Here is an 18,701-nt window from a genome sequence, read left to right as displayed (position 1 = left end):
GCCAGACCCTGAGCCTGGAGAGGAGGCAGGCTGGTTGGGGAGCTCTTACGCATGACTGTGTGGTTGTCTGTTCAGCAGCCCTGTGAGGGTGAGTCTGGGATCCTCTCCAGGGGACAGACGAAGAAACTGCGTCAGGAGCTGCCTGGCATTGGGCACATGCACGTTCTGTCTGTGCTCTTTGAGCTGCCTCTTTCAGTGATAACACATGTGACTGGTGCAGCATGAGCTGCTCCAGGAGAACTGTCCTCTGGAGCTGGCTTCTCGGCAGCAGCGTGTGCCCCTCGTGTGCTCCTCAGCTGAAGGCGTCTCTCTGTGGTATCTGACTTTCAGGAGCGGGCGTCCCTGCTGCCCAGCCTGCTCGTCCTCTGTGGGGATCACGGCATGTCTGAGACTGGCAGTCACGGCGCCTCTTCCACAGAGGAAGTGAGCACACCGCTGGTGCTGATCAGCTCTGCGTTCGAGAGGAGCCCCGGTGAGCGCTGAGGAACCCACCTCCCGTGCCTGTCTTACACGGTCAGAATCTCACTTCCCACGGCACCCTAAGCTGGCCATGCCCCGAGTGCCCTGAGAACGAGGCTTAGGACGCCTGGGTGGCTCCCTGATTCACAGTCTGTGCTGAGCTTGTCTGTTCCCTGTCCTAGTCAGGCTTTGCCATGCCCATCTGGCACCTTCAGGATTACCGTCCTGGAGAATTGGCCCTTTCACCGCTGTCTAGCCCAGCAAACCCACTGCTGTCTGTGGATGCTGTTCACCGTGACTCAACCCAGAGGGCAGACTGGAACTGCCCCTGTGAGAGTGAGGCCGCCAGTTTTCACAGGAGCAGACATCCTCAGCTTTCTCAGGGAGCCCCTAGTGGGTTTGACCCATCCACCCTGTGGTCTGTAACTCAGCACTTAGCCACAGCACCACCAGGGCTCCCCTCTTTCCATTTGGTTCCTCTGTCCGTGGTACTTCTTCTGAAGGCAGGCTGTTGCTCCAGCTCTCTAGCCTGACACACTCCCTCCGGCGCTGCGCTGTGAGTCTGTCCGTGCATCTGCCCGCATGGCTCCGTGGCTATGGCAAACAGAAGTGGACTCTGCCACAGTGAGGAAGGTGGAAGTTCAAACTCAGAGTGCTGGCTCTTGGGGAAGACGTTCCCTCTTGAGAAAAGGTCCTGTGGGCCGGTGTTCCTTAGGGAGCCATCTTCCCCTGGCTCCGTGCTTTCTCTGGGTGGGGACCTCAGGTCCAAAGGATGAATGCTGCCGACTCTTCTTGGTGGCAGGATGGCCTCCGATCTCGGTCTGCTTTCTCTCCTGTGTGGTGAAAGGCGTTGCAGCCACACCCAGGGAACTTCCCTTGCATCTGATCAGGGTTGTGACAGGACCCCAACACTCAGCGGTCCCTGTCTGACCCACACCCCACGCCCTTCTGCCCACTAGTGTCTCCCCGCAGACACCCTGACACACACAGGTCCCTGTCTGACCCATGCCACATGCTTCTGCCCACTCGCGCATGTCACCCAGGTGGTGTATTGCTGTGAAGTCCCGTGAGTCCTGGCTCTGCTCTGGACCTGGGCATCACTGCACTGCCGGCCTCTCAGCCCTGGGTGCTGGCTCTTCTTGCTCGCTGTCTGCAGTCTCAGTCTCTTCCCCATGTGTGTCCTGCCCTTCACCTGCACTACTGGGATGACCTCATCTACTTCCGAGGCTTCAGGGACTTGGCTTGACCCAGCCCTTTAGGTGCCCCAGCCGAGAGAGGGCAGGCGGGTCAAAACAACAGCCTCAGCTCCCATGTGCAGGCCAAACAGAACTGCACCCTGGCTTTTGGAACCTTCCCATCGGCTCACTCACTGATTGAATATTTAAATGACAACTTCGAGGTGCAGGCAATGGGTGGTAGCTGAGCCAGGGTGGAAGTGGTGGCGAACGGAGGACAGACCTTGCTGCTAACATCCTGAGAGTGGGCTGCTGGCATGCTGGCAGCCCTCCGTGCCTCCCTTTACCTGAAGAGGAACATCCAGACACAGAGGGGCTGGCTGTGTGCTGGGCTGCTGGCTGCAACTGGGATAGCAGTTTGTCCAGTACATGGAAAGGACAGAAACAGAGGCTAGCCCTTTGTAGCAAGTGAGTCCCAGCCATTTCTTGGGCCATCTGCTCATCTCTTTCGGTGTGAGCATGTGGGAATGTGCAGACTCTTTGGAGCACTCAGGCTGCTCCTGTTGTTGCTGGCCATGCTGTGTTCTCTCTTGTGGTGTCTAGAGCAGGTGCCGAAGCAGATGTGTTCTCTGCCTAAATCTCGACACCATCGTCTTCCTCAGGTAGAAGAGCGGCACTTCCTTCCCAGCTGGCAGCCGAGGTTCAGGTTTCCAGCCGGCTGGAAGCACCCTGGAATGAGCCCATGCCTTAGAACTGGTTTGTGGCTCCCTAGGTTGCCTTTAACCCAAGTACGGACTTCAGTCTGTCTGTCACTTGGAGACTCCCACGGCTTCCGCCAAGGCCTCTGCTGTTCTCAGCAGGGTGGCGTCAGGTGGTTCCTGACTTGAGCTTGATCAGCCAGAGAGTCTGGTTTGATGTCCTGTTCTGGTAGCAGGACTGCTCCCCTGATGCACACAGCCGTGTGGCCAGTGCAGCCCAGCAGGCCTCCTCGTCCTCCCACCCCCTGGCCAGGAGAGTGCAGGAGAGACGCCCTCCTTGTGGTCAGCAATAGACCGTTTCCACAGGGTGACCTGACAGATATCAGCGTTCTCTCCTGCCCTCGCCTACCACTTCAACGCTGGGCATGTGTGCTTCTTCCAGGCGATGTCCGACGGCCAAGGCATGTCCAGCAGACCGACCTGGCCGCCACACTGGCCATAGGGTTGGGCCTGCCGATTCCCCAGAGCAGTGTGGGACGCCTTCTGTTCCAAGTCCTGGAAGGAAGACCCATGAGAGACCAATTGAGGTTTTTACACCTAAATACAGTGCAGCTCAGCAGACTACTGCAGGAGAACGTGCCTCTGTATGAGAAAGGTGAGTTGCCTTGGGCACAGCCTCCACAAGGCTCCATGTCACCATGAACACGGAGCTTCTGAGGGGGCCGGCGCGGTCGCCAGGAGTGCACATGCTGCAGGGGCCTGTGCTCTTGGAAACCTAGCTGCCGGCCTCTGACCACCTCCACCCCTCCTCCCTACCTTCCTCCTCTCCCGCTCCTGCCCTCCCCAACCGCCTCCACCCCTCCTCCCGACCTTCCTCCTCTCCTGCCCTCCCACGTCCACCTCTCCTCCCTATCTTCCTCCTCTCCCACTCCTGTGAGAGGGGCTCCCTGGCACAGGCACAGAAAGGGCTCATGTTCCCCAACACCTGCGTCATTCCCCAGGGTTCTTGTCCTCCTTTGAAATCTGTCCTGAGACCCCCACCCTCCATGTGGCCAGCTGGGTCTCACACTAGTGTGTAAGGTCCTAGAGGTGGGCCCCTTGAGGGGGGCTGTGTCTCAGCAGGAAACAACATGCTCCTTAGCCTTGCTCAGATCACCCAGTCATGGGGTCTACATCCTTTCCAGGGAGTGACCATGTCTCGGACCCATCAGGAGAGGTGGACGAGGCTACACATGAGAGCCAGAATACAAGGGGGACTCCTCCAAAACACGGAATTTTTCATACTTATCTGTTTGGATGGCTGACAGCACCTCCCTCGTTTTTTTCTTCACCTCTTCAACGTCCTCAAATCGCTGTCCTTTCATGTCTCTCTGTATTCTCGCAAACAAAAGCCACACAGGATCGAGGTTAGGTGAGTAGGTGCATGGAGCAAGAGAGGGAAAAAAGAGGGTCATTAAAAAGAGCGGAAAGAAAGCAGAGACTGAAACGTGCTCTTGAATGTGGCTTAGCTAAAGCACATGACATGAAGAGCTAAACAAACATTTCAAAGGGCGTCTCCAGAAGATCACATGTTTGAAGGAAATGTGCAAAGACCAGGAAGTAGAGAATCAAAGGGTGAAAGCAGTGAGCATTTCTCAGGCCGAAGGAACCGAAGAACCACTTCCCATCTCCTGCTACAGGAAACACCAAAGAGGATGGAAGGTGCACACAGTGTCAGTGCACCAGGAACACAGTGGGCCTTCAGCCGTTTCAGAGACAGCAGCCCTTCAAGATGCAACGAAGAACGTTCAGCTGCCCTGAAGGCCCTGTGACAGACAGGGCTCCACGAGTTGATAGAACACCAGTGGAAACATTACCTAATGGTTGATGGTAGTGACCAAAGGTTAGCATGGGTGTAGCTGAATCCAGCTGTTTGAGCTGCTGTTCTGTGCTGTGGGGTCCCTTCCAACTCAGGGCCACTCAATGTAGCAGCCCAACACCCACCAGCCTCGTATCGCCTTGTTGTCATGCTCGGTGCGGCCACGGTGCCCATCCATCTTGTCGGAGTTCTTTTACACTGCTTCACAGCTTTGCTGAGTGTTACACTCATCTATGTATAAGAAAGAGCTTCATTTATTTATTTATAAATTATTTTACTGGGATAAGACTCTAATTTTTAAAATCATTTTATTGGGGGGGGTCATAAACTCTTATCACAATTCATCCATCCATCCATTGTGTCAAGCACATTTGTACATTTGTTACCCTCATCATTCTTAAAACATTTGCTTTCTGTTTGAGCCCTTGGTATCAGGTCCTCATTTTTCCCTCCCTCAAGAAAGCTTCATATCAGGAAGTAATTATATATGAAGAAGTCATCCCAGCCAGCCCCACACACGTCCCGAAGTCCAATACAAGTCTGAAAGTCCCTCTTCAGACTCGCACAGAACGCAGATCACGGCTGCCGAGTCATGAGGATCAGTGGCAGCGTTCCAGCAAGCTGGAAGGAGAAGGAGCAGAGAGTGGGGTGGTTCCCAGTTTCTCCTGGCTAAAGGAGAAATCAGGCCGTCATCTGATTGACAGGCTGGACTCTGCCCCTACACTGTGACACAACTTCACATTGACATGACTCCCACAGCAAGCGTCACATCCTCCTGACAACATGCCCAAACACGGGAGACACAGTCTCGCCACCTGAGATGTGGAAGAACCTGAATGAGTGAGAGAGATGTCAGGACTCCTGGCAACCTCCAGGGGCCCAGGACCCAGGAACTGAGGCGGACGAGAAAACCCTGCCTTGTTGGCACTCAGAACTCGGAGGCCAGCTTGCTGAGCTGTGAGGAAGTGGATTCCTGTGTGATGTTTCCCTTGGATCTGGATCTGTCAGCACCAGATCACTGAGAGAGAAAGATCCTTGGGTCTCTGCTGAGCTGTTGCTTCACTGCGAAGACCGCCCCCGCCCCTTCTTTGCTTGTTTCCCCCACAAGACAGATGTTTTAGATTGTCTTAGCGTACGTGTTTTGCATTTTGTCCTCTCCTGTGTGAGGGTGTAGGTTGCACACGGACCAGTGTCTGGCTGTGCACTGGGAGGCCAAGCGCTGGGCTGGGGGTGGGGTGCTACTCTTCTCCCTCCGGAGTAGAGCCTCTTCACCGGGGGTGAGCCCTTGCCGTCTACCACGAGTAACGGGGTTGTTTCTATACATATGCTTACGTTGATGTACATACATACACGCCGTAGCTCTAAACATATGCGAAGAGCTTCTTTCTCTTCCTATTAGACCCTGGGTTTGAACAGTTTAAAATGTCAGAAAGGCTGCATGGGAACTGGATCAAGCTCTACTTGGAGGAGAATAGCTCAGAAGTCCTCTTGAACCTCGGCACGAAGGTCCTCAGGCAGTACCTGGATGCTCTGCAGACCCTGAGCCTGTCTCTGAGCAGACAGGTGGCTCATTACGACACCTACTCCATGGCGGTGGGAGCCACACTGGTCCTGGAGGTAGTGAGCAGCAGCTCTGTGAGGGGGGTGGGCAGCTCAGCTCTGTGTGGGGCATGAGTGGGGCCAAAGTGCTGCAGCTTAAAGGGTCAGTGTGGGCTGCAATCTTCCTCACCAGGCTATGTCCACAGTGGGGAGTGGGGAGGCAGGTGGGCCCATGCAGCTTACAACACCCCTTGTTGGCAGCTGGTTGGAAGTGGGGCTTTGAGCGCTCTCATGGGACAGCTGAGGCGTGGCCAGGTACCTGGCCCGTGGGAACATCACTGGTCTCCCTGCCCAGGTCTTTGCCTTGCTCCTGCTCAGCATCCCGAAGGCGCTAGGACCCGCAGCTGAGCTGGACGTACCGCTGTTGTCGCCTCTGTTCTCTCTGCTCTTCTACCTGACGCTGCTGGGCCTCTGGGCCGTCCACGTCACCGTGTGCACCTCCACAGAGAGCAGCTGCTACTTCTGCAGTGTGTCCTGGCTGGTGGCGGGCGCAGCCATGGTGCTGTTGTCCGCTCTGCTCTGCGCCATTGTGTCTGCGCTCACAACGATGGTGGGGGGCACACGGCGTCTTCGTGTGGGGAAGGTAAGGACCCTGGGAGCAGGCAGAAGCCTCCCCCTCCTACTCACTGCTCCCGCCCTGACCAGCCCTGCTGCACTAGGCATGGGGCATGCCGCAGAGGGCCCTGCAGGAGCAGTGTGGGCACCCGGATTTCAGAATCCAGCTCTGTGATGTCGTGAGATGATGGCCTGGAATTTTAGAAGAAAAGGGTTCCTGCCGCCCTAGGGCTGGAGGTGGTAAAGTCCCGTGAGTCACGGAAACACACCTTTGTGTGACAGGTGGAGACCCCGGGAAAGTAAAATGCTGTAGCTCACAGAGGACAGGCCTCTCGGATGGTTGGGGGGGGTGGGGGGGTGGGAGGGGTGGTCTCTGAAGATAGGGATGATCTTGAGGACTGGGGTGGCCTCTGAGGACTGGGGGTGGTCTCTGAAGATAGGGGTGATCTTGGAGGACTGGGGTGGTCTCTGTGATGACTGAGGGTGGTCTCTGAAGATAGGGGTGATCTTTGAGGACTTGAGGTCTCTGTATGAACTGAGGGTGGTCTCTTTGAAGACAGGGGTGATATTTCTTACTGTTTTGACACTGCTCACGATTTTCATTCCCAGGTGAGAGTCCATGTCCCCCTTGAGAACAGGGCAGGTGCTGTGGGAGAGTCCCCCAGCCTGTGTCCCCCGAGTGCGAGTGCTGTGGGCATGGTGGGGCATGTGCTTTACCCAGAATGCTCTCAGTGAGTGGCTTTCCTTTCCACAGAGCCTGGCTGCATACCTCTGGCCTTGGTCGGAGCTGGATGTCCTCATTGTGATGGGCACTGTGGGCCACGTCCTGAGCCTGGGCGCCAGCAGCTTCATCGAGGAGGAGCACCAGACCTGGTACTTTCTGGTCAGCACGCTGTGCCTGGCCCTGTGTCAGGATGTCTGCAGGAAGCACTTCCTGGGCTGCAGTGAGGAGGACGAGGCACCGCAGGGGGACCAGCGTGAGAGGCCCAGGCCCAGGGAGGCCGGTCCAGCACTGTGGGATGGAGCAGTGCGCTGTGCCATGTTGGAAGGCGTGGGGACGCATGGAGCTGCTTCTGCCTTCGAGGCACTGGGCAGTGCAGAACGGCAGATGGTACTGGCCAGCCCCTGGGCCGTGCTGTGCTGCTGCCGGCTGCTGCGGGCCCTGAACCAGACGGGCGTGCAGGGTGCCCACCGGCCAGACCTGGGCCATTGGCTCACCAGGTAAGGGCCATCGGCACGTCCAGGCAGCTTCTCCCTCCAAGTGTAGTTGAGAAGGGTGTTGTATATGAAGTCGGACCGGGACACACACCCCACAGCCCATGCACTGATATGGATGGAGGTTCATCACGAGCCTGTCTTGGGGGTGCAGCGTTGCCAGCCCTAGGCTGAGCTGGGGGCAGCTTGGGCCCTGTCGCTTTGTGTCTGTGTCTCTGCCTCTGTATCTGCCTGTCATTCTGTGTTACTGTCACTGTGTGTGTGTCTGTCACCCTGAGTGGCTGTGTTACGGTCACTGTGTCTGTCGCCCTGACTGTCACTCACTGTGTGTGTCTGTGTTACTGTCACTGTGTGTGTCTTGTCACCCTAAGTGACTGTCACTGTCAATGTGTGTCTCGCCCTGAGTGACTATGTCACTGTCACTGCCATCTGTGTGTCACTGTGCCACCATGTCTTCAAAAAGTGGGTGTATCCGGAGACGCTGTGTGGAGGCATTCAAAATGGTTCAGCGTCTGACCTACCGGCGTAGGCTGTCCTACAACACCGCCTCTAACAAAACTAGACTGTCCCGAACCCCTGGTAACAGAATCGTTTACCTGTATACAAAGAAGGTTGGGAAAGCGCCAAAATCTGCATGTGGCGTGTGCCCGGGCCGACTTCGAGGGGTCCGTGCTGTGAGACCCAAAGTTCTCATGAGGTTGTCCAAAACCAAAAAACACGTCAGCAGGGCTTATGGTGGGTCCATGTGCGCTAAATGTGTCCGAGACAGGATCAAGCGCGCTTTCCTGATTGAGGAGCAGAAAATCGTGGTGAAAGTGTTGAAGGCACAAGCACAGAGTCAAAAGGCTAAATAAATACAAATGAAGCTTGTTTGAATAATAAATGACTTGTTCTGTTAAAAAAAAAAAAGTGGGTGTAAAATCCCGTTATCTTTACATTTTCCACCACTGTGTGTCACTGTCACAGCGTGGCAGTTGTTGGTTCTGTCACTGTGTCCCTATGTCACCGCAGTGTCACTGTGTTCTGCGTTACCGCATCACCACATGCTCTCTGTTGGCATGTCCCTGAGTGTCACATGGTGCTCCTCCAGCTCTGCACATGTGATGGGGTTGCTGGCTCTCTGGGGTGCTGGCTGGCAGCAGTCCTCAGCTCCCACAGCCTCACCGAGAGGGACCCCAAGGGGCTCAGGTGCCACGGGGCAGTTGTGGGGGAGAGGTGAGGCTGGAGCAGGACGCCTACAGTGGGTGAGCAGGAGTTGGGGGCGCTGGACTGGGCAGCTCTTTGGGTGGGGTCTCCGTATCCCCCTCACCCGGAAGCACAGCTGATGGTTAGCGTCAGCACGGCAGGGGACTTGGTCTGTCTAGCTGAGGAAGCCTGCTAGAGGGCGAGACGCTGGGGTGCAGCCTGGAGAGCTGGCATCAGGGAAGCAGGGAGTCAATCAGGAAGAGGAGTCCTGCACTCCGAGTGAGGAGAAGGCAGACTAGGTATTGGGGCACAGTGCTGTGTCTGGGGGATGGGAAGCATGGCTCTGCCTGTGGGAGGAGCAGGGGCTGGCTGGCTGCAGAATGGAGCAGTCAGAGGGTCCTGCCTGTGGGCTTGCGGAAGACCGTGTAGCCACGTGCCTGGGGATGGGTCTGATGGGTGAGCTGATGCAATCCCGGCACAGTGGACGGTGTGGGTCTAAGCAGAACCTGCTCGCCGTGGCTCAGGGAAGAGGCCCAGGCTGAGCACAGTGCCTGTGACCGAGAGGGAGGCTCCGAAACCCTCCTGGTGTGAGTGACTCACCAGCCGTGCTCTTTCCTGGTTGTCTTCCTTCTGATCTACCCTCAGATGGGTCCCCTAGGCCTCCGGTGTGGGCACTCACCAGCCCCTCTTATTCTGTTCCAGCTCTGACCACAAGGCTGCCCTGTCGGCCCTGGCTGCCTTCTCACTCCTCGCCGTCTTCCTGCTGGTCCATAGGAGGTGTTCACCCATGTCCAGGGTGGCCCTGGCCCTTGGCCTGCTGGGCGTTTACTGCTACCGGGCAGCCATCGGGAATGTGATGTCACCGTGGCAACGAGGCAGCAAGGACGTGTCCAAGTGAGTGCTACAGGTGCCCTGCAGGTCTGCTCAGTGGGGGGCGGGGAGGGGTGCGGAGTGGCACAGCCTAGCCAGGAATACCCGCTTCAGGCTTTGTTGGCCCTTGCTGCAGCAGAAAGCGCAATAGTGAGACCAGAAGATGCATTTCCAAGGTTAAAGGCAAGTCAGACCTCGAGGGTATTTGGCGCGCGTGTGTGCGAGCGTCCCTGTCTGTGTGTGTGTGTGTCTCAGGAGCAGCCATGGTGAGCGCTTGGGAGGTGCAGTCAGAGACAAAGGGACTGTGGCTGGGAGGCTGTTGCCTCACCCCCTTAGGCAGGTCTGTGTCTGACAACAAGCAGCCCTGGTGGCAGGTCTTCCTCCAGCGGGCCGACGGGGCTCTTCCCGGCGCAGCTCGTTGAATCCGCTGTGGTGACCATCCCCTTTAGCAGAATCAAGACCAGGCTGGTCCACAGAAGGCGGAGCTGACGGTGCCCACACGGCTCCCTCCTCCATGCTGTTCATCAGCCCGAAACGCCCCCCTCCTTGGAGTGCACTCTCCTTCCCCCACATGTGTGGGTTCTGCACACCGCCACCCTGTCCCACAGAAACTCAAGGAAGTTAGAGGGAAGGTCTCACGTTGCGGTGGGGGCAATTCAATCCAGAGTCTGAAGGCCAGGCAGATGCTGGGGCCAGAGGACGCATTCCACTGCCAGCTATTGTCGGTGAGGACTCGTTTTATGTGCAGCAGGGAACCCTGCTCCCAGAGACTCCCAGGCCAATCCTGTCAGCACTTTCCTCTACCTTCTTACTAATCCCATGCAATGAGAGGGAGTTTGGTGGGAGTTCTGTGGGGTATCAGTAGTGAAGTCAAGTTAACACAGAACCCTTCCCTGCTTTAATGACACCCAAATATAACCCTCCGTTCCCTACCCCAGGACTGTATCTTGTTGGTACGCTTGTGACCTGGGACCTTTGGAGGGACATCTCCAGCAGGCATTGGCCTCCTACTGGTCTCCGTCAGCCAGGTCCCACCACTCCACCATTCTAGCAGCAGCTTTCCTCCTTTAGCTGTAGCATGTCATTTCTCACATCTATGACAAGTAACAGTAACCAGGATTTCTGTAAACCAAGAGTGGCCCAATTCACACTCCCTACTAATGTCAGGTAGCTTCATCTCATCCTATTCCTGTGAGCTAGCCGAGAATTTCCTCCAAGATTTGACTGTAGCCACAGGTGTATGAAGTCTAGAATTATCATACATCACATAAGGGATTATGTCTGGAAGGACCCTATTACCTGACTGTAACTCATTTCATTACATCGCATGCAGGATTGCGGCTGGAAGGGCCAGGGTCATTGACTAACTCATACTGTCGTCGCCCATATCCACAGCTCTGACTTCACACCGCTGCAGTTACCCGTGGTGACTGTCACTGGAAAATAGTCGAAGGGCACAGCCCTCTGAGCAGTGTGCCGGGCTCTCCCCCACCTGTCCTGCTCCATCCACACCGGCTTCTTCTCCCTCTGTTAGCGAGAGCCTGGAGACACTCTGGGTGGATGACTGCACCACACCCTACCAGTGCCCAGTGTCCTACATCCTGAGCACCAGTCGATGTAGAATTCCAGATTGTCTGGGGTCCCAGACCTCCACTGGGGGTCTTGGGACTATCTCCTACAGATGCAGGATGAAGGCTGACTGTATGGAGAGCCTCAGTGACCTAGCCACTCCCTATAGGTCAATCTCAAGATGTGCTGTGATGAAATGAGTCCCTTTCTGTGATAGAATAGCTCGAGAGATTCTCCTCAGAGCCCAAGGGCCTTCCCTGCCCTGCATTTCTACCCCAGAGGGTTTGATACTTTTGATCAACATCTTCTGGGAAGCCGTAAACCACTTGGTTTAATACTATTGGTCTGGTCATAGGCTGTAGCCTCCCCCTGTGATTGGACTGTGCAAATGAGGTAAGTTGTAGCTCCCATGAAATGAAGTGTCTGTGACCAAACAAGAGAGGATCAGTCTTGTTTGTGGGTCTGGTGGCAGATGCATGCTTTGGAATTGGTCGAGTTTTGTGTTTAAGCAGCTGGCAACACAGAGGCTCATCAGAGACGACGAGAATGCTCATGGGGAGCTGTAACATGGGCCAGGGGCAGTGACACTGAAGACAGTGAAGGGCTGAGAGGAGCCCTGGAGGAGAAGGTTGAGTACTGACGGGTGGCCAGCCTAACAGAGAAGAGCTGATTGCCGCCTACACGTGTACTGCTCCTGAGTTCTGAATTGCAGTTTGTTGGTCCTGAATTCAGCACCAATGGCGTCAGTTAACGCTGTGTGTCTGTGGATTATCGAACCCTGGAACAAAGTAGTGCCATCAGAGGGCTGGTGGGTATCAACATTGGTGAAGAGCTTAGCAGGTGGGTGTGTAACCCCCTACTTCACAAGACTGATTCTGATGCATTATTCCCCAGAGTTGAGCCCCGACTCTTATGTTTCTTACTGCCTGTGGCCTGGCCTGTCTACACAGGGTCAGAGATGCACAAAGTAAAGAGGTGAAAAGAAGAAGCCAATCAAAGCCGTACCCATTGTCATTGATTCAATGCCGACCCATAGTGACCTCTGAGGACACAGTAGAGCTGCCCAGAGGGCAGCAAGACCACACAGTTTATAGGAACAGACTGTCCCCTCCTGCCCTGGGGACCCCCAGGGGCTTGAATCAGTGGTACTGTGCCTAGCCGCCAAGGCCACAGCAGTGTTGCATTGGGGGGCTGTAGCGACCCCGGGCACAACTGCTCGAAACCCCGCCCGGTCCTGCGCCAGCCTTGCCATGGTTCCCATGGCTGAGCCCAGTGTTGCAGCCACTGTGTCCACCCAGCTTGTCGGAGAATCCCCCTCTCTCGCTGCCCCTCCACTTTAACAAGCACGGTGTCCTCCAGGGACTGGTCGCTGCTGACAGTGTGTCCAAAGACGGTAACCCCTGTAACTGGAAGACAGACTTCTTTGTAGAGAATAGCATGATTGGAAGGATAGTGCTGCAGTCCTGGTGTCTGTCTAGTGTGTGTTTGTACAGTTGTGATGCTGTCCTAGCCGGGGAATCGTACTTGGAGCGTGGACTCTGTTTCTTTCTTTTCTGGATCTGCCCACTGCCTTCGGGTGGGTTCTGACGCAGAGACTGGCTCTCTGTCGTCTTTCCACATCGGGGGGTAGGAGCGTTCTGAGGCTGTTGCGCTTGTGGAAGCAGAAGCCCTCCTTTATCCCATGGAACAGCTGGCGAATGTGAGCCACTGATGGGGTGAGCAGCCCAGGGCTGACCCAGCGGCGTGGTGGGAGCTCCTTTTTCTGTGCCACTGGGATATCTACGGCAAACAGCTGGTGCCTCTAAAGTGGCGGGGAGGACCACGGGGGTAAAACTGAGGAGGAAGCTTGGGGCAGGGCAGGGTGTCCTGGATGAGGAGACAGCCTGGCTGGACCTTTCCCTGAGCCCTGGGGTGCCAGAGGGAGAGGGTGGTGAGATGGAGGTTCCACAGCCTTCTCCATGCCAGAGGCTCTGCCCTAGCTGTGGGCTACAGAATCTGAGACGTTGGGCTGATACCCAACTGTTGGCATCTCCAACGCTGCCCTTCATTTCCTTTTGGATCTCAGTTTCGACACCACTCTCTTCAAAGCCTTGGCTGTGTTCCCGTGTCTTCATGGTGTTCGGAAAATACTCAGCACGGCCTTTCTGGCTTCTTCCTTTAAAATACGCCCACCTTCTGACCACCTGCTCTGATTCTAGATCTACACCCATTCTTGATCTCTCTCAGGTCCTGATTCGATATGTCCTTGGACTAGATCTCTCCGGATTCCCGTCCTGTTCTGGTAACAGATCCATTCTGACACCAGGTTCCCTTGTCCTCATCTGGATACGTCGGCCCTAGGTCAGCTTGTTCTAGACTCACCCGACGCTGCAGCTCCTTGCTTTCCAGTCCCTGCAGGTGCTGCCTGCTCCGGAGGCGACACAAGGTTAGGGTTGGGATAGAACAGGAATCGCTCTTCTAACGGACTTTAGTTCTAACCCTTGACCCCTCTGCATGGAGGCCTGCCTTGGCTGCAGCAGAGCCGTGCAGGTCAGGCAGCAAGGATGGCTCTTCGAGGGCTTCTCCGGGTGTTCCCCTCTGCCCCTGGAGGAGGTGCGTGAGAGTGAGACCCTTACCCCGGCTCTGGACAGAGCCCAGCCTCTCTCTCTCCCTAGACGATTGCCTGTGATTGGCTTCCTGTGTGGTCCTGACATGGCCGCCACAGCTTTGTCCTGTGGCGGGGCTGGTGCGCACTCCAGGACCTTGCTCCCCTGGGCGTGTGATTGGAGGGACACAGGGAGACGTTACAGACTCCAGCCTGTTGCTGTGGTTGGGTGCCGACGAGCAGGCCTGACCCACAGGGACCCCAACACCACCTGGCCCTGCGCTGCCCTCCCAGTTGTCCCTGTTCTTGAGTCCAGTGTTGCAGACAAAGACAGGGCAGTGTGTAAGACATGCATCAGGCTTCTAGGGAAACCTGAGAGGGAAGTTTCCGTTTTTCCAAACAGATATTACCTTAGGTTATTTCACTTAAAGTTCGTGAACTTTTAACATTGCTTTAAGTGATCGGCTTTTCCAGGGTATACAGGGTACTGAATTTACTGAGATTGACTTCAGTTTGGGGACTTCAGGAATTTGTCTTCGCCAAGTTGAAATTCTTGGTGGTGGCCTCGTGAATTGTGTTCTTTAGAGGTGATGGTGAAGTATTGCTTTGCTGGAAGCACTGGACGCAGGGCTCTGCAGCCTTTGTCCTCTATGTCCCGGGATGCCTGTGAGGCTTAGATACTACTTTCTCTGTTGCCTGCACATTAGGGAGCGGGGCATCCTGCTGGCCCCACACGTGGCATCCCTGCCCCTGCTCAGCTCTGCCCCTCATGGTTTGGTTCACTGTCCCAGGCACACATGTACACATGTACATTTGCGTGTGTATCAACATGCACACACACATCATCAATGTCTGTCGATGAGTCGGGTGTGCAGACAACCTGAGTTCATGGACGCTCAGGCGGTTTTGCAGTTCCTCTGGTGGTGTAGTGATTACGCGTTGTCCTGAGAACCACAAGGTGAGCAGTTTGAAACCATCTGCCGCTCCATCAGAGAAAGATGCTCCCATGAAACTTACTGTCTTGGAAACCCCCAGGAGCAGGTGCTGGGAGCAGGAAGGGCAGTGAGTTGGAGCCTGTGGGGCACAGCAGACCACATGGGAACAATCCCATCCCAGGCAGGCCCACGTCAGGGAACGCACAGAGCGTGTGCCTGCCGTTGTCAGTGGGCAGCACGGAAGGCTGGCCCAGTGGTGCCTGGTGCTGGGGATCGGACCTGACGGTGTCTGTCCAGTGGGCTGATGTGTGAAGCTGGGGCCCATTTCTGCAGCATTCCCTTGGAGGGTGGCTGGCTCAGTCAGATGCAGGCACATCTGTGTGTTTCTTAAGTATGTGAAAACCTGTGCAGGTGAGTGCTGATGGATGTCTCCTGCTCTGTGTTTTAGGGGCATCATGGAGGCTCGTTTCGTCTACATCTTTGTCCTCGGCATCCTCTTCGCAGGCACCAAAGACTTGCTCAGGTCTCAGGTTGCTGCCACAGGTGCTAAAGTCAGGACGGTGGGCTTGTGGGAGATACACAGCGGACTGGTCCTGCTGGCAGCGCTGCTGCTTAGGCCACACAACCTCCCAGTGCTGGTGTCCAGCCTCCTGGTCCAAACCCTGATGGCCAACTTCATCTGGAAGCCCCTGAGCCACGATGCAGCGGAGGTCACAGTGATGCACTACTGGTTCGGGCAGGCCTTCTTCTACTTCCAGGTGTGCTCCCTGTGTGCCAGCCTGTGGCCAGACTTCCTGTGTGCCGCCCCCCCCCCCACCCCGCCGTCCCCCGCAGACTCTGCACACTTCGCCCCTGTCAGGCTTTCTTTGGTAAACTGCAGTGACCGGCAGTCAGTCAGCACATGTGTGGCTCGCAGAGGGAGGAGTGGCATTGGTGCGGTGGGCTTTCTGTGGTGTGCTGTGTGTGCTTAGGGTTATTCCACACTTTCTGACCTTAAAAGATGTATGACAGCCACTCGCTCCAGGAGACAGACAGCCATGTCTGACCTTTCTCAGGATCCAGACACAAAACCAAGCACTGCTCCTCTCTGTCCAACCCTCAGAGCCCCGCGGCAGCACCTGTAGGCCGACCGGAGAGCTGAAGCAATGGGTCTGCATCCGGCTGGTGGGTGAGGCTGACTTGACCTCCACAGCCCGCTCCTTCCTGTCCCCACTTAGACCAAGACGTGGTCCTTCAAGGTGCCCACTCGCCTGTCGTGGTCAGGGGTGCAGCCCAGCCTCCTGTCAGGCCTGCTATTAGCCAGCTTTCCTGTGAGGCCACCTTGAGTGTGGAGCAGTAGGGCTGGATCATGGCTGGTGAGACCTGGAGCAGAGAAGCCACTGTTGTAGGCACAGCACAGTCTAGCGCTCAGAAAACAGCTGCTCACTCCAGCCAGAGGAGGGGCTTCTGAGTCAGCAGATTCCAGGCAAGAGGTTAGGACAGCAGTTCTCAGCCTGTGTGTCATGACCCTTTTGGGGGTCGAATGTCCCTTTCACGGTGGGTCACCCGGTTTATTTATTCGTTTATTTTCTGGGTTTAGAACTTTTGCTTTTATCAATCAAAGACAATAATTATCATTAACCATCATCAATCCTTAAAAGACCATTTTAACACTCCACCCTGCCCCACCAAATCAGGAAGCACATCATTACAGAATAAGAAATACAATTAGCATTTTCACTAACGGCATGTTTATTCTCCTCATTTTGCAATCTTAGAGCAATATTACCTTTAATTTTCTCATTTTATAACAAAATGGGGTCTCCCAGTTTATAACAGTAGCAAAATTACAGTGATGAAGTAGCAACAAGAATAATTTTATGGTTGGGGATGTCACCACAACATGAGGGTCGCGGCATTAGGAAGGTTGAGAACCGCTGGCTAGGATATCTGGGCTGCAGGCAGGTTCCCTGAGAGCCCAGCTTCCTTTTCCTCAGGGAAACTCCAACAACATCGCCACTGTGGACATCTCAGCAGGCTTTGTGGGCCTGGAGCAGTACGTGGAAGGCCCTGCTGTATTCCTGACCGCATTTGCTACTTATGTGGGCCCTGTCCTGTGGGCCAGCCACCTGGTGAACTACCTGAGTTCACAAGCAAGCAGGTGAGTCTCTGTGCCTCGTAGGAGAGACCAAGAACAGAGTGATCCCTGATCTGCGCACCAAGACCTGCTTCCAGAGCTCTGGGTACGCTGTGTGGGCTGCAGCCTTTGTGGTCCCAAAAGCACCTGTCCTTGGCTCACAGCTGGGCGGTCCCTTTAAGAGAGACTGTGCATGTGGTAGATGTTTATATGTAGGAGGTATGTGTATGCCTGGGTAGTGTGTGTGGTGTGTACATGTGGGAGGTGTGCGGCATGTGGTATATAGATGTGATAGATGTATGTACATAGGCTGTGTGTATGCACATGTGATATGTACATGTGGGAGTATGCTGCGTGTGGTGTATAGATGTGATGTATGTACATACAAGGTGTGTGTATGCACGTGTAGTAGTATGTGTGATATGTACATGTGGGAGTGTGCTGCGTGTGGTGTGTGGATGTGATAGGTGGATATGTACAGGAGGTGTGTGTATGTATGTGTGACGCATACATGTGGGGAGTGTGGTATGTGTGGGTGTACCCCGAAATAACCAGCTGTTTGTCTCTACCATCCTCCCACATGAAAATGTACTTGGACAATGAGATATGAGGGCGTCCCCCCAAAACTGGAAAACCCTCCCCTTGGCAGAGCTCTCATAGCATGCCTTTTTCTTGCTAGACGAGCACTGTGCAACTCATTCTGAGTTAGTGCACCCAGTGGCATCACCTTGGAAGATTCTCTTTGGTCAAAGTGAATTTTTTCATGAAAGCACTTTCCCTCAAACCTCATTTTTTTTGTGATGGCTGATTTAAGGAAATGGTGTGCAGCTGTGAAATTCTGTTTCCTGCTCAGAAAAAAATGCTGCAGAAACTGTTGTGATGTTGAACACAGTTTACAAGGACAGCGCTCTGGGTAAAACTCAAGTGTACAAGTGATTTTCTTGTTTCAACAAAGGTGAAATGTCTATTGATGACAAAACTCATTCTGGACATCCACCAACTTCCTAAATGGACAAAAGTACCAACAAAACACCCATTTGTGCTTGAAGACTGGTTTATCTAGACTATCTTGGAGCTCAGTTCAGTGAATTTTAATGGAATATTTGTGAATGAGAAGGGTCACAATGAAATTAGTGCCCCTGGTCTTGACTGACCAGCCTTGAAAAAACAGCTCAGAAGTGAGTGACCCAGACTTTTTTTCCAAGGTCATTACTGGTGATGAAACATGGTGCTATTCCTACGACCCCAAAAGTAAATATCAATTAAACCAGTGGAAGACATCACTGTCACCTCACCCAAAAAAAGCTTGTCACGTAAAATCAAAGATCAAGATGATGCTCATTTGTTTTCTTTGAGGTGAGGGGGATAGTGCATTTGGAGTTCGTTCCACCAGGTCAGACCATTAATCAAGCTTTCTGTTGAGAAGTTCTGAAAAGATCATGTAAACAGTGTGTCACAATAAAGGCCTGATTTGTGGCAGAAGGGGGACTGGTTTTGCCACCACAACAATGCATCTGCTCACACAGCCATCTCAGTGCACCAGTTAAATCAACATGCCTCTCTTGTTCCATGTACCTACTCACCTGACCTTGCTCCATGTGACTTCTTTTTGCTTGCATGAATGCAGAAGGATATGAAAGGACCCTGATTTGAGGACATAGAAGAAGTGAAGGAAAACGAGGGAGGTGCTGTCAGCCATCCAAACAGATGAATGTGAAAAATGTTTCCAAGAATAGGATCGCAGATTTGACATATGCATTCAGTATAATGGATAAGGTGATAGAGGTTGTTTTGTAGAAAAATTTAAATACATAGCTTTGAAAAGAAGATTCCATTTTGCAGGGGGTACCTGCAAATATACTGCCCTCTCAACTAGTTGGCGC

General features: G+C 54.4%; 2 protein-coding genes across 4 annotated transcripts in view; both read left to right on the top strand.

Annotated features, from left to right (window-relative positions):
* The window catches only part of PIGG (phosphatidylinositol glycan anchor biosynthesis class G (EMM blood group)), a 30,992-nt gene that overhangs the window by 10,205 nt on the left and 2,086 nt on the right, over nt 1-18,701 (top strand). For 2 of the 3 annotated variants that reach the window (XM_075544673.1, XM_075544671.1), the window contains 8 exons: nt 331-472; nt 2,775-2,987; nt 5,590-5,807; nt 6,085-6,372; nt 7,099-7,565; nt 9,447-9,638; nt 15,151-15,460; nt 16,679-16,842. In XM_075544673.1, the coding sequence (XP_075400788.1) occupies nt 331-472; nt 2,775-2,987; nt 5,590-5,807; nt 6,085-6,372; nt 7,099-7,565; nt 9,447-9,638; nt 15,151-15,460; nt 16,679-16,842 (1,994 nt within the window). The remainder of the gene's footprint in view (nt 1-330; nt 473-2,774; nt 2,988-5,589; nt 5,808-6,084; nt 6,373-7,098; nt 7,566-9,446; nt 9,639-15,150; nt 15,461-16,678; nt 16,843-18,701) is intronic. The other variant, XM_075544672.1, reaches the window with a different exon arrangement.
* Nucleotides 7,994-8,468, top strand: LOC142443049 (large ribosomal subunit protein eL34-like). Its single transcript, XM_075544674.1, has one exon. The coding sequence runs from the start codon at nt 8,009-8,011 to the stop codon at nt 8,411-8,413; it is 405 nt and encodes a 134-aa protein (XP_075400789.1). The 5' UTR covers nt 7,994-8,008; the 3' UTR covers nt 8,414-8,468.

This window comes from Tenrec ecaudatus, chromosome 3, assembly GCF_050624435.1.
Source record: "Tenrec ecaudatus isolate mTenEca1 chromosome 3, mTenEca1.hap1, whole genome shotgun sequence".
NCBI lineage: Eukaryota > Metazoa > Chordata > Mammalia > Afrosoricida > Tenrecidae > Tenrec > Tenrec ecaudatus.
Note: the sequence above shows the minus strand (reverse complement) of the source record. Positions and strands in the feature narration are given on the sequence as shown.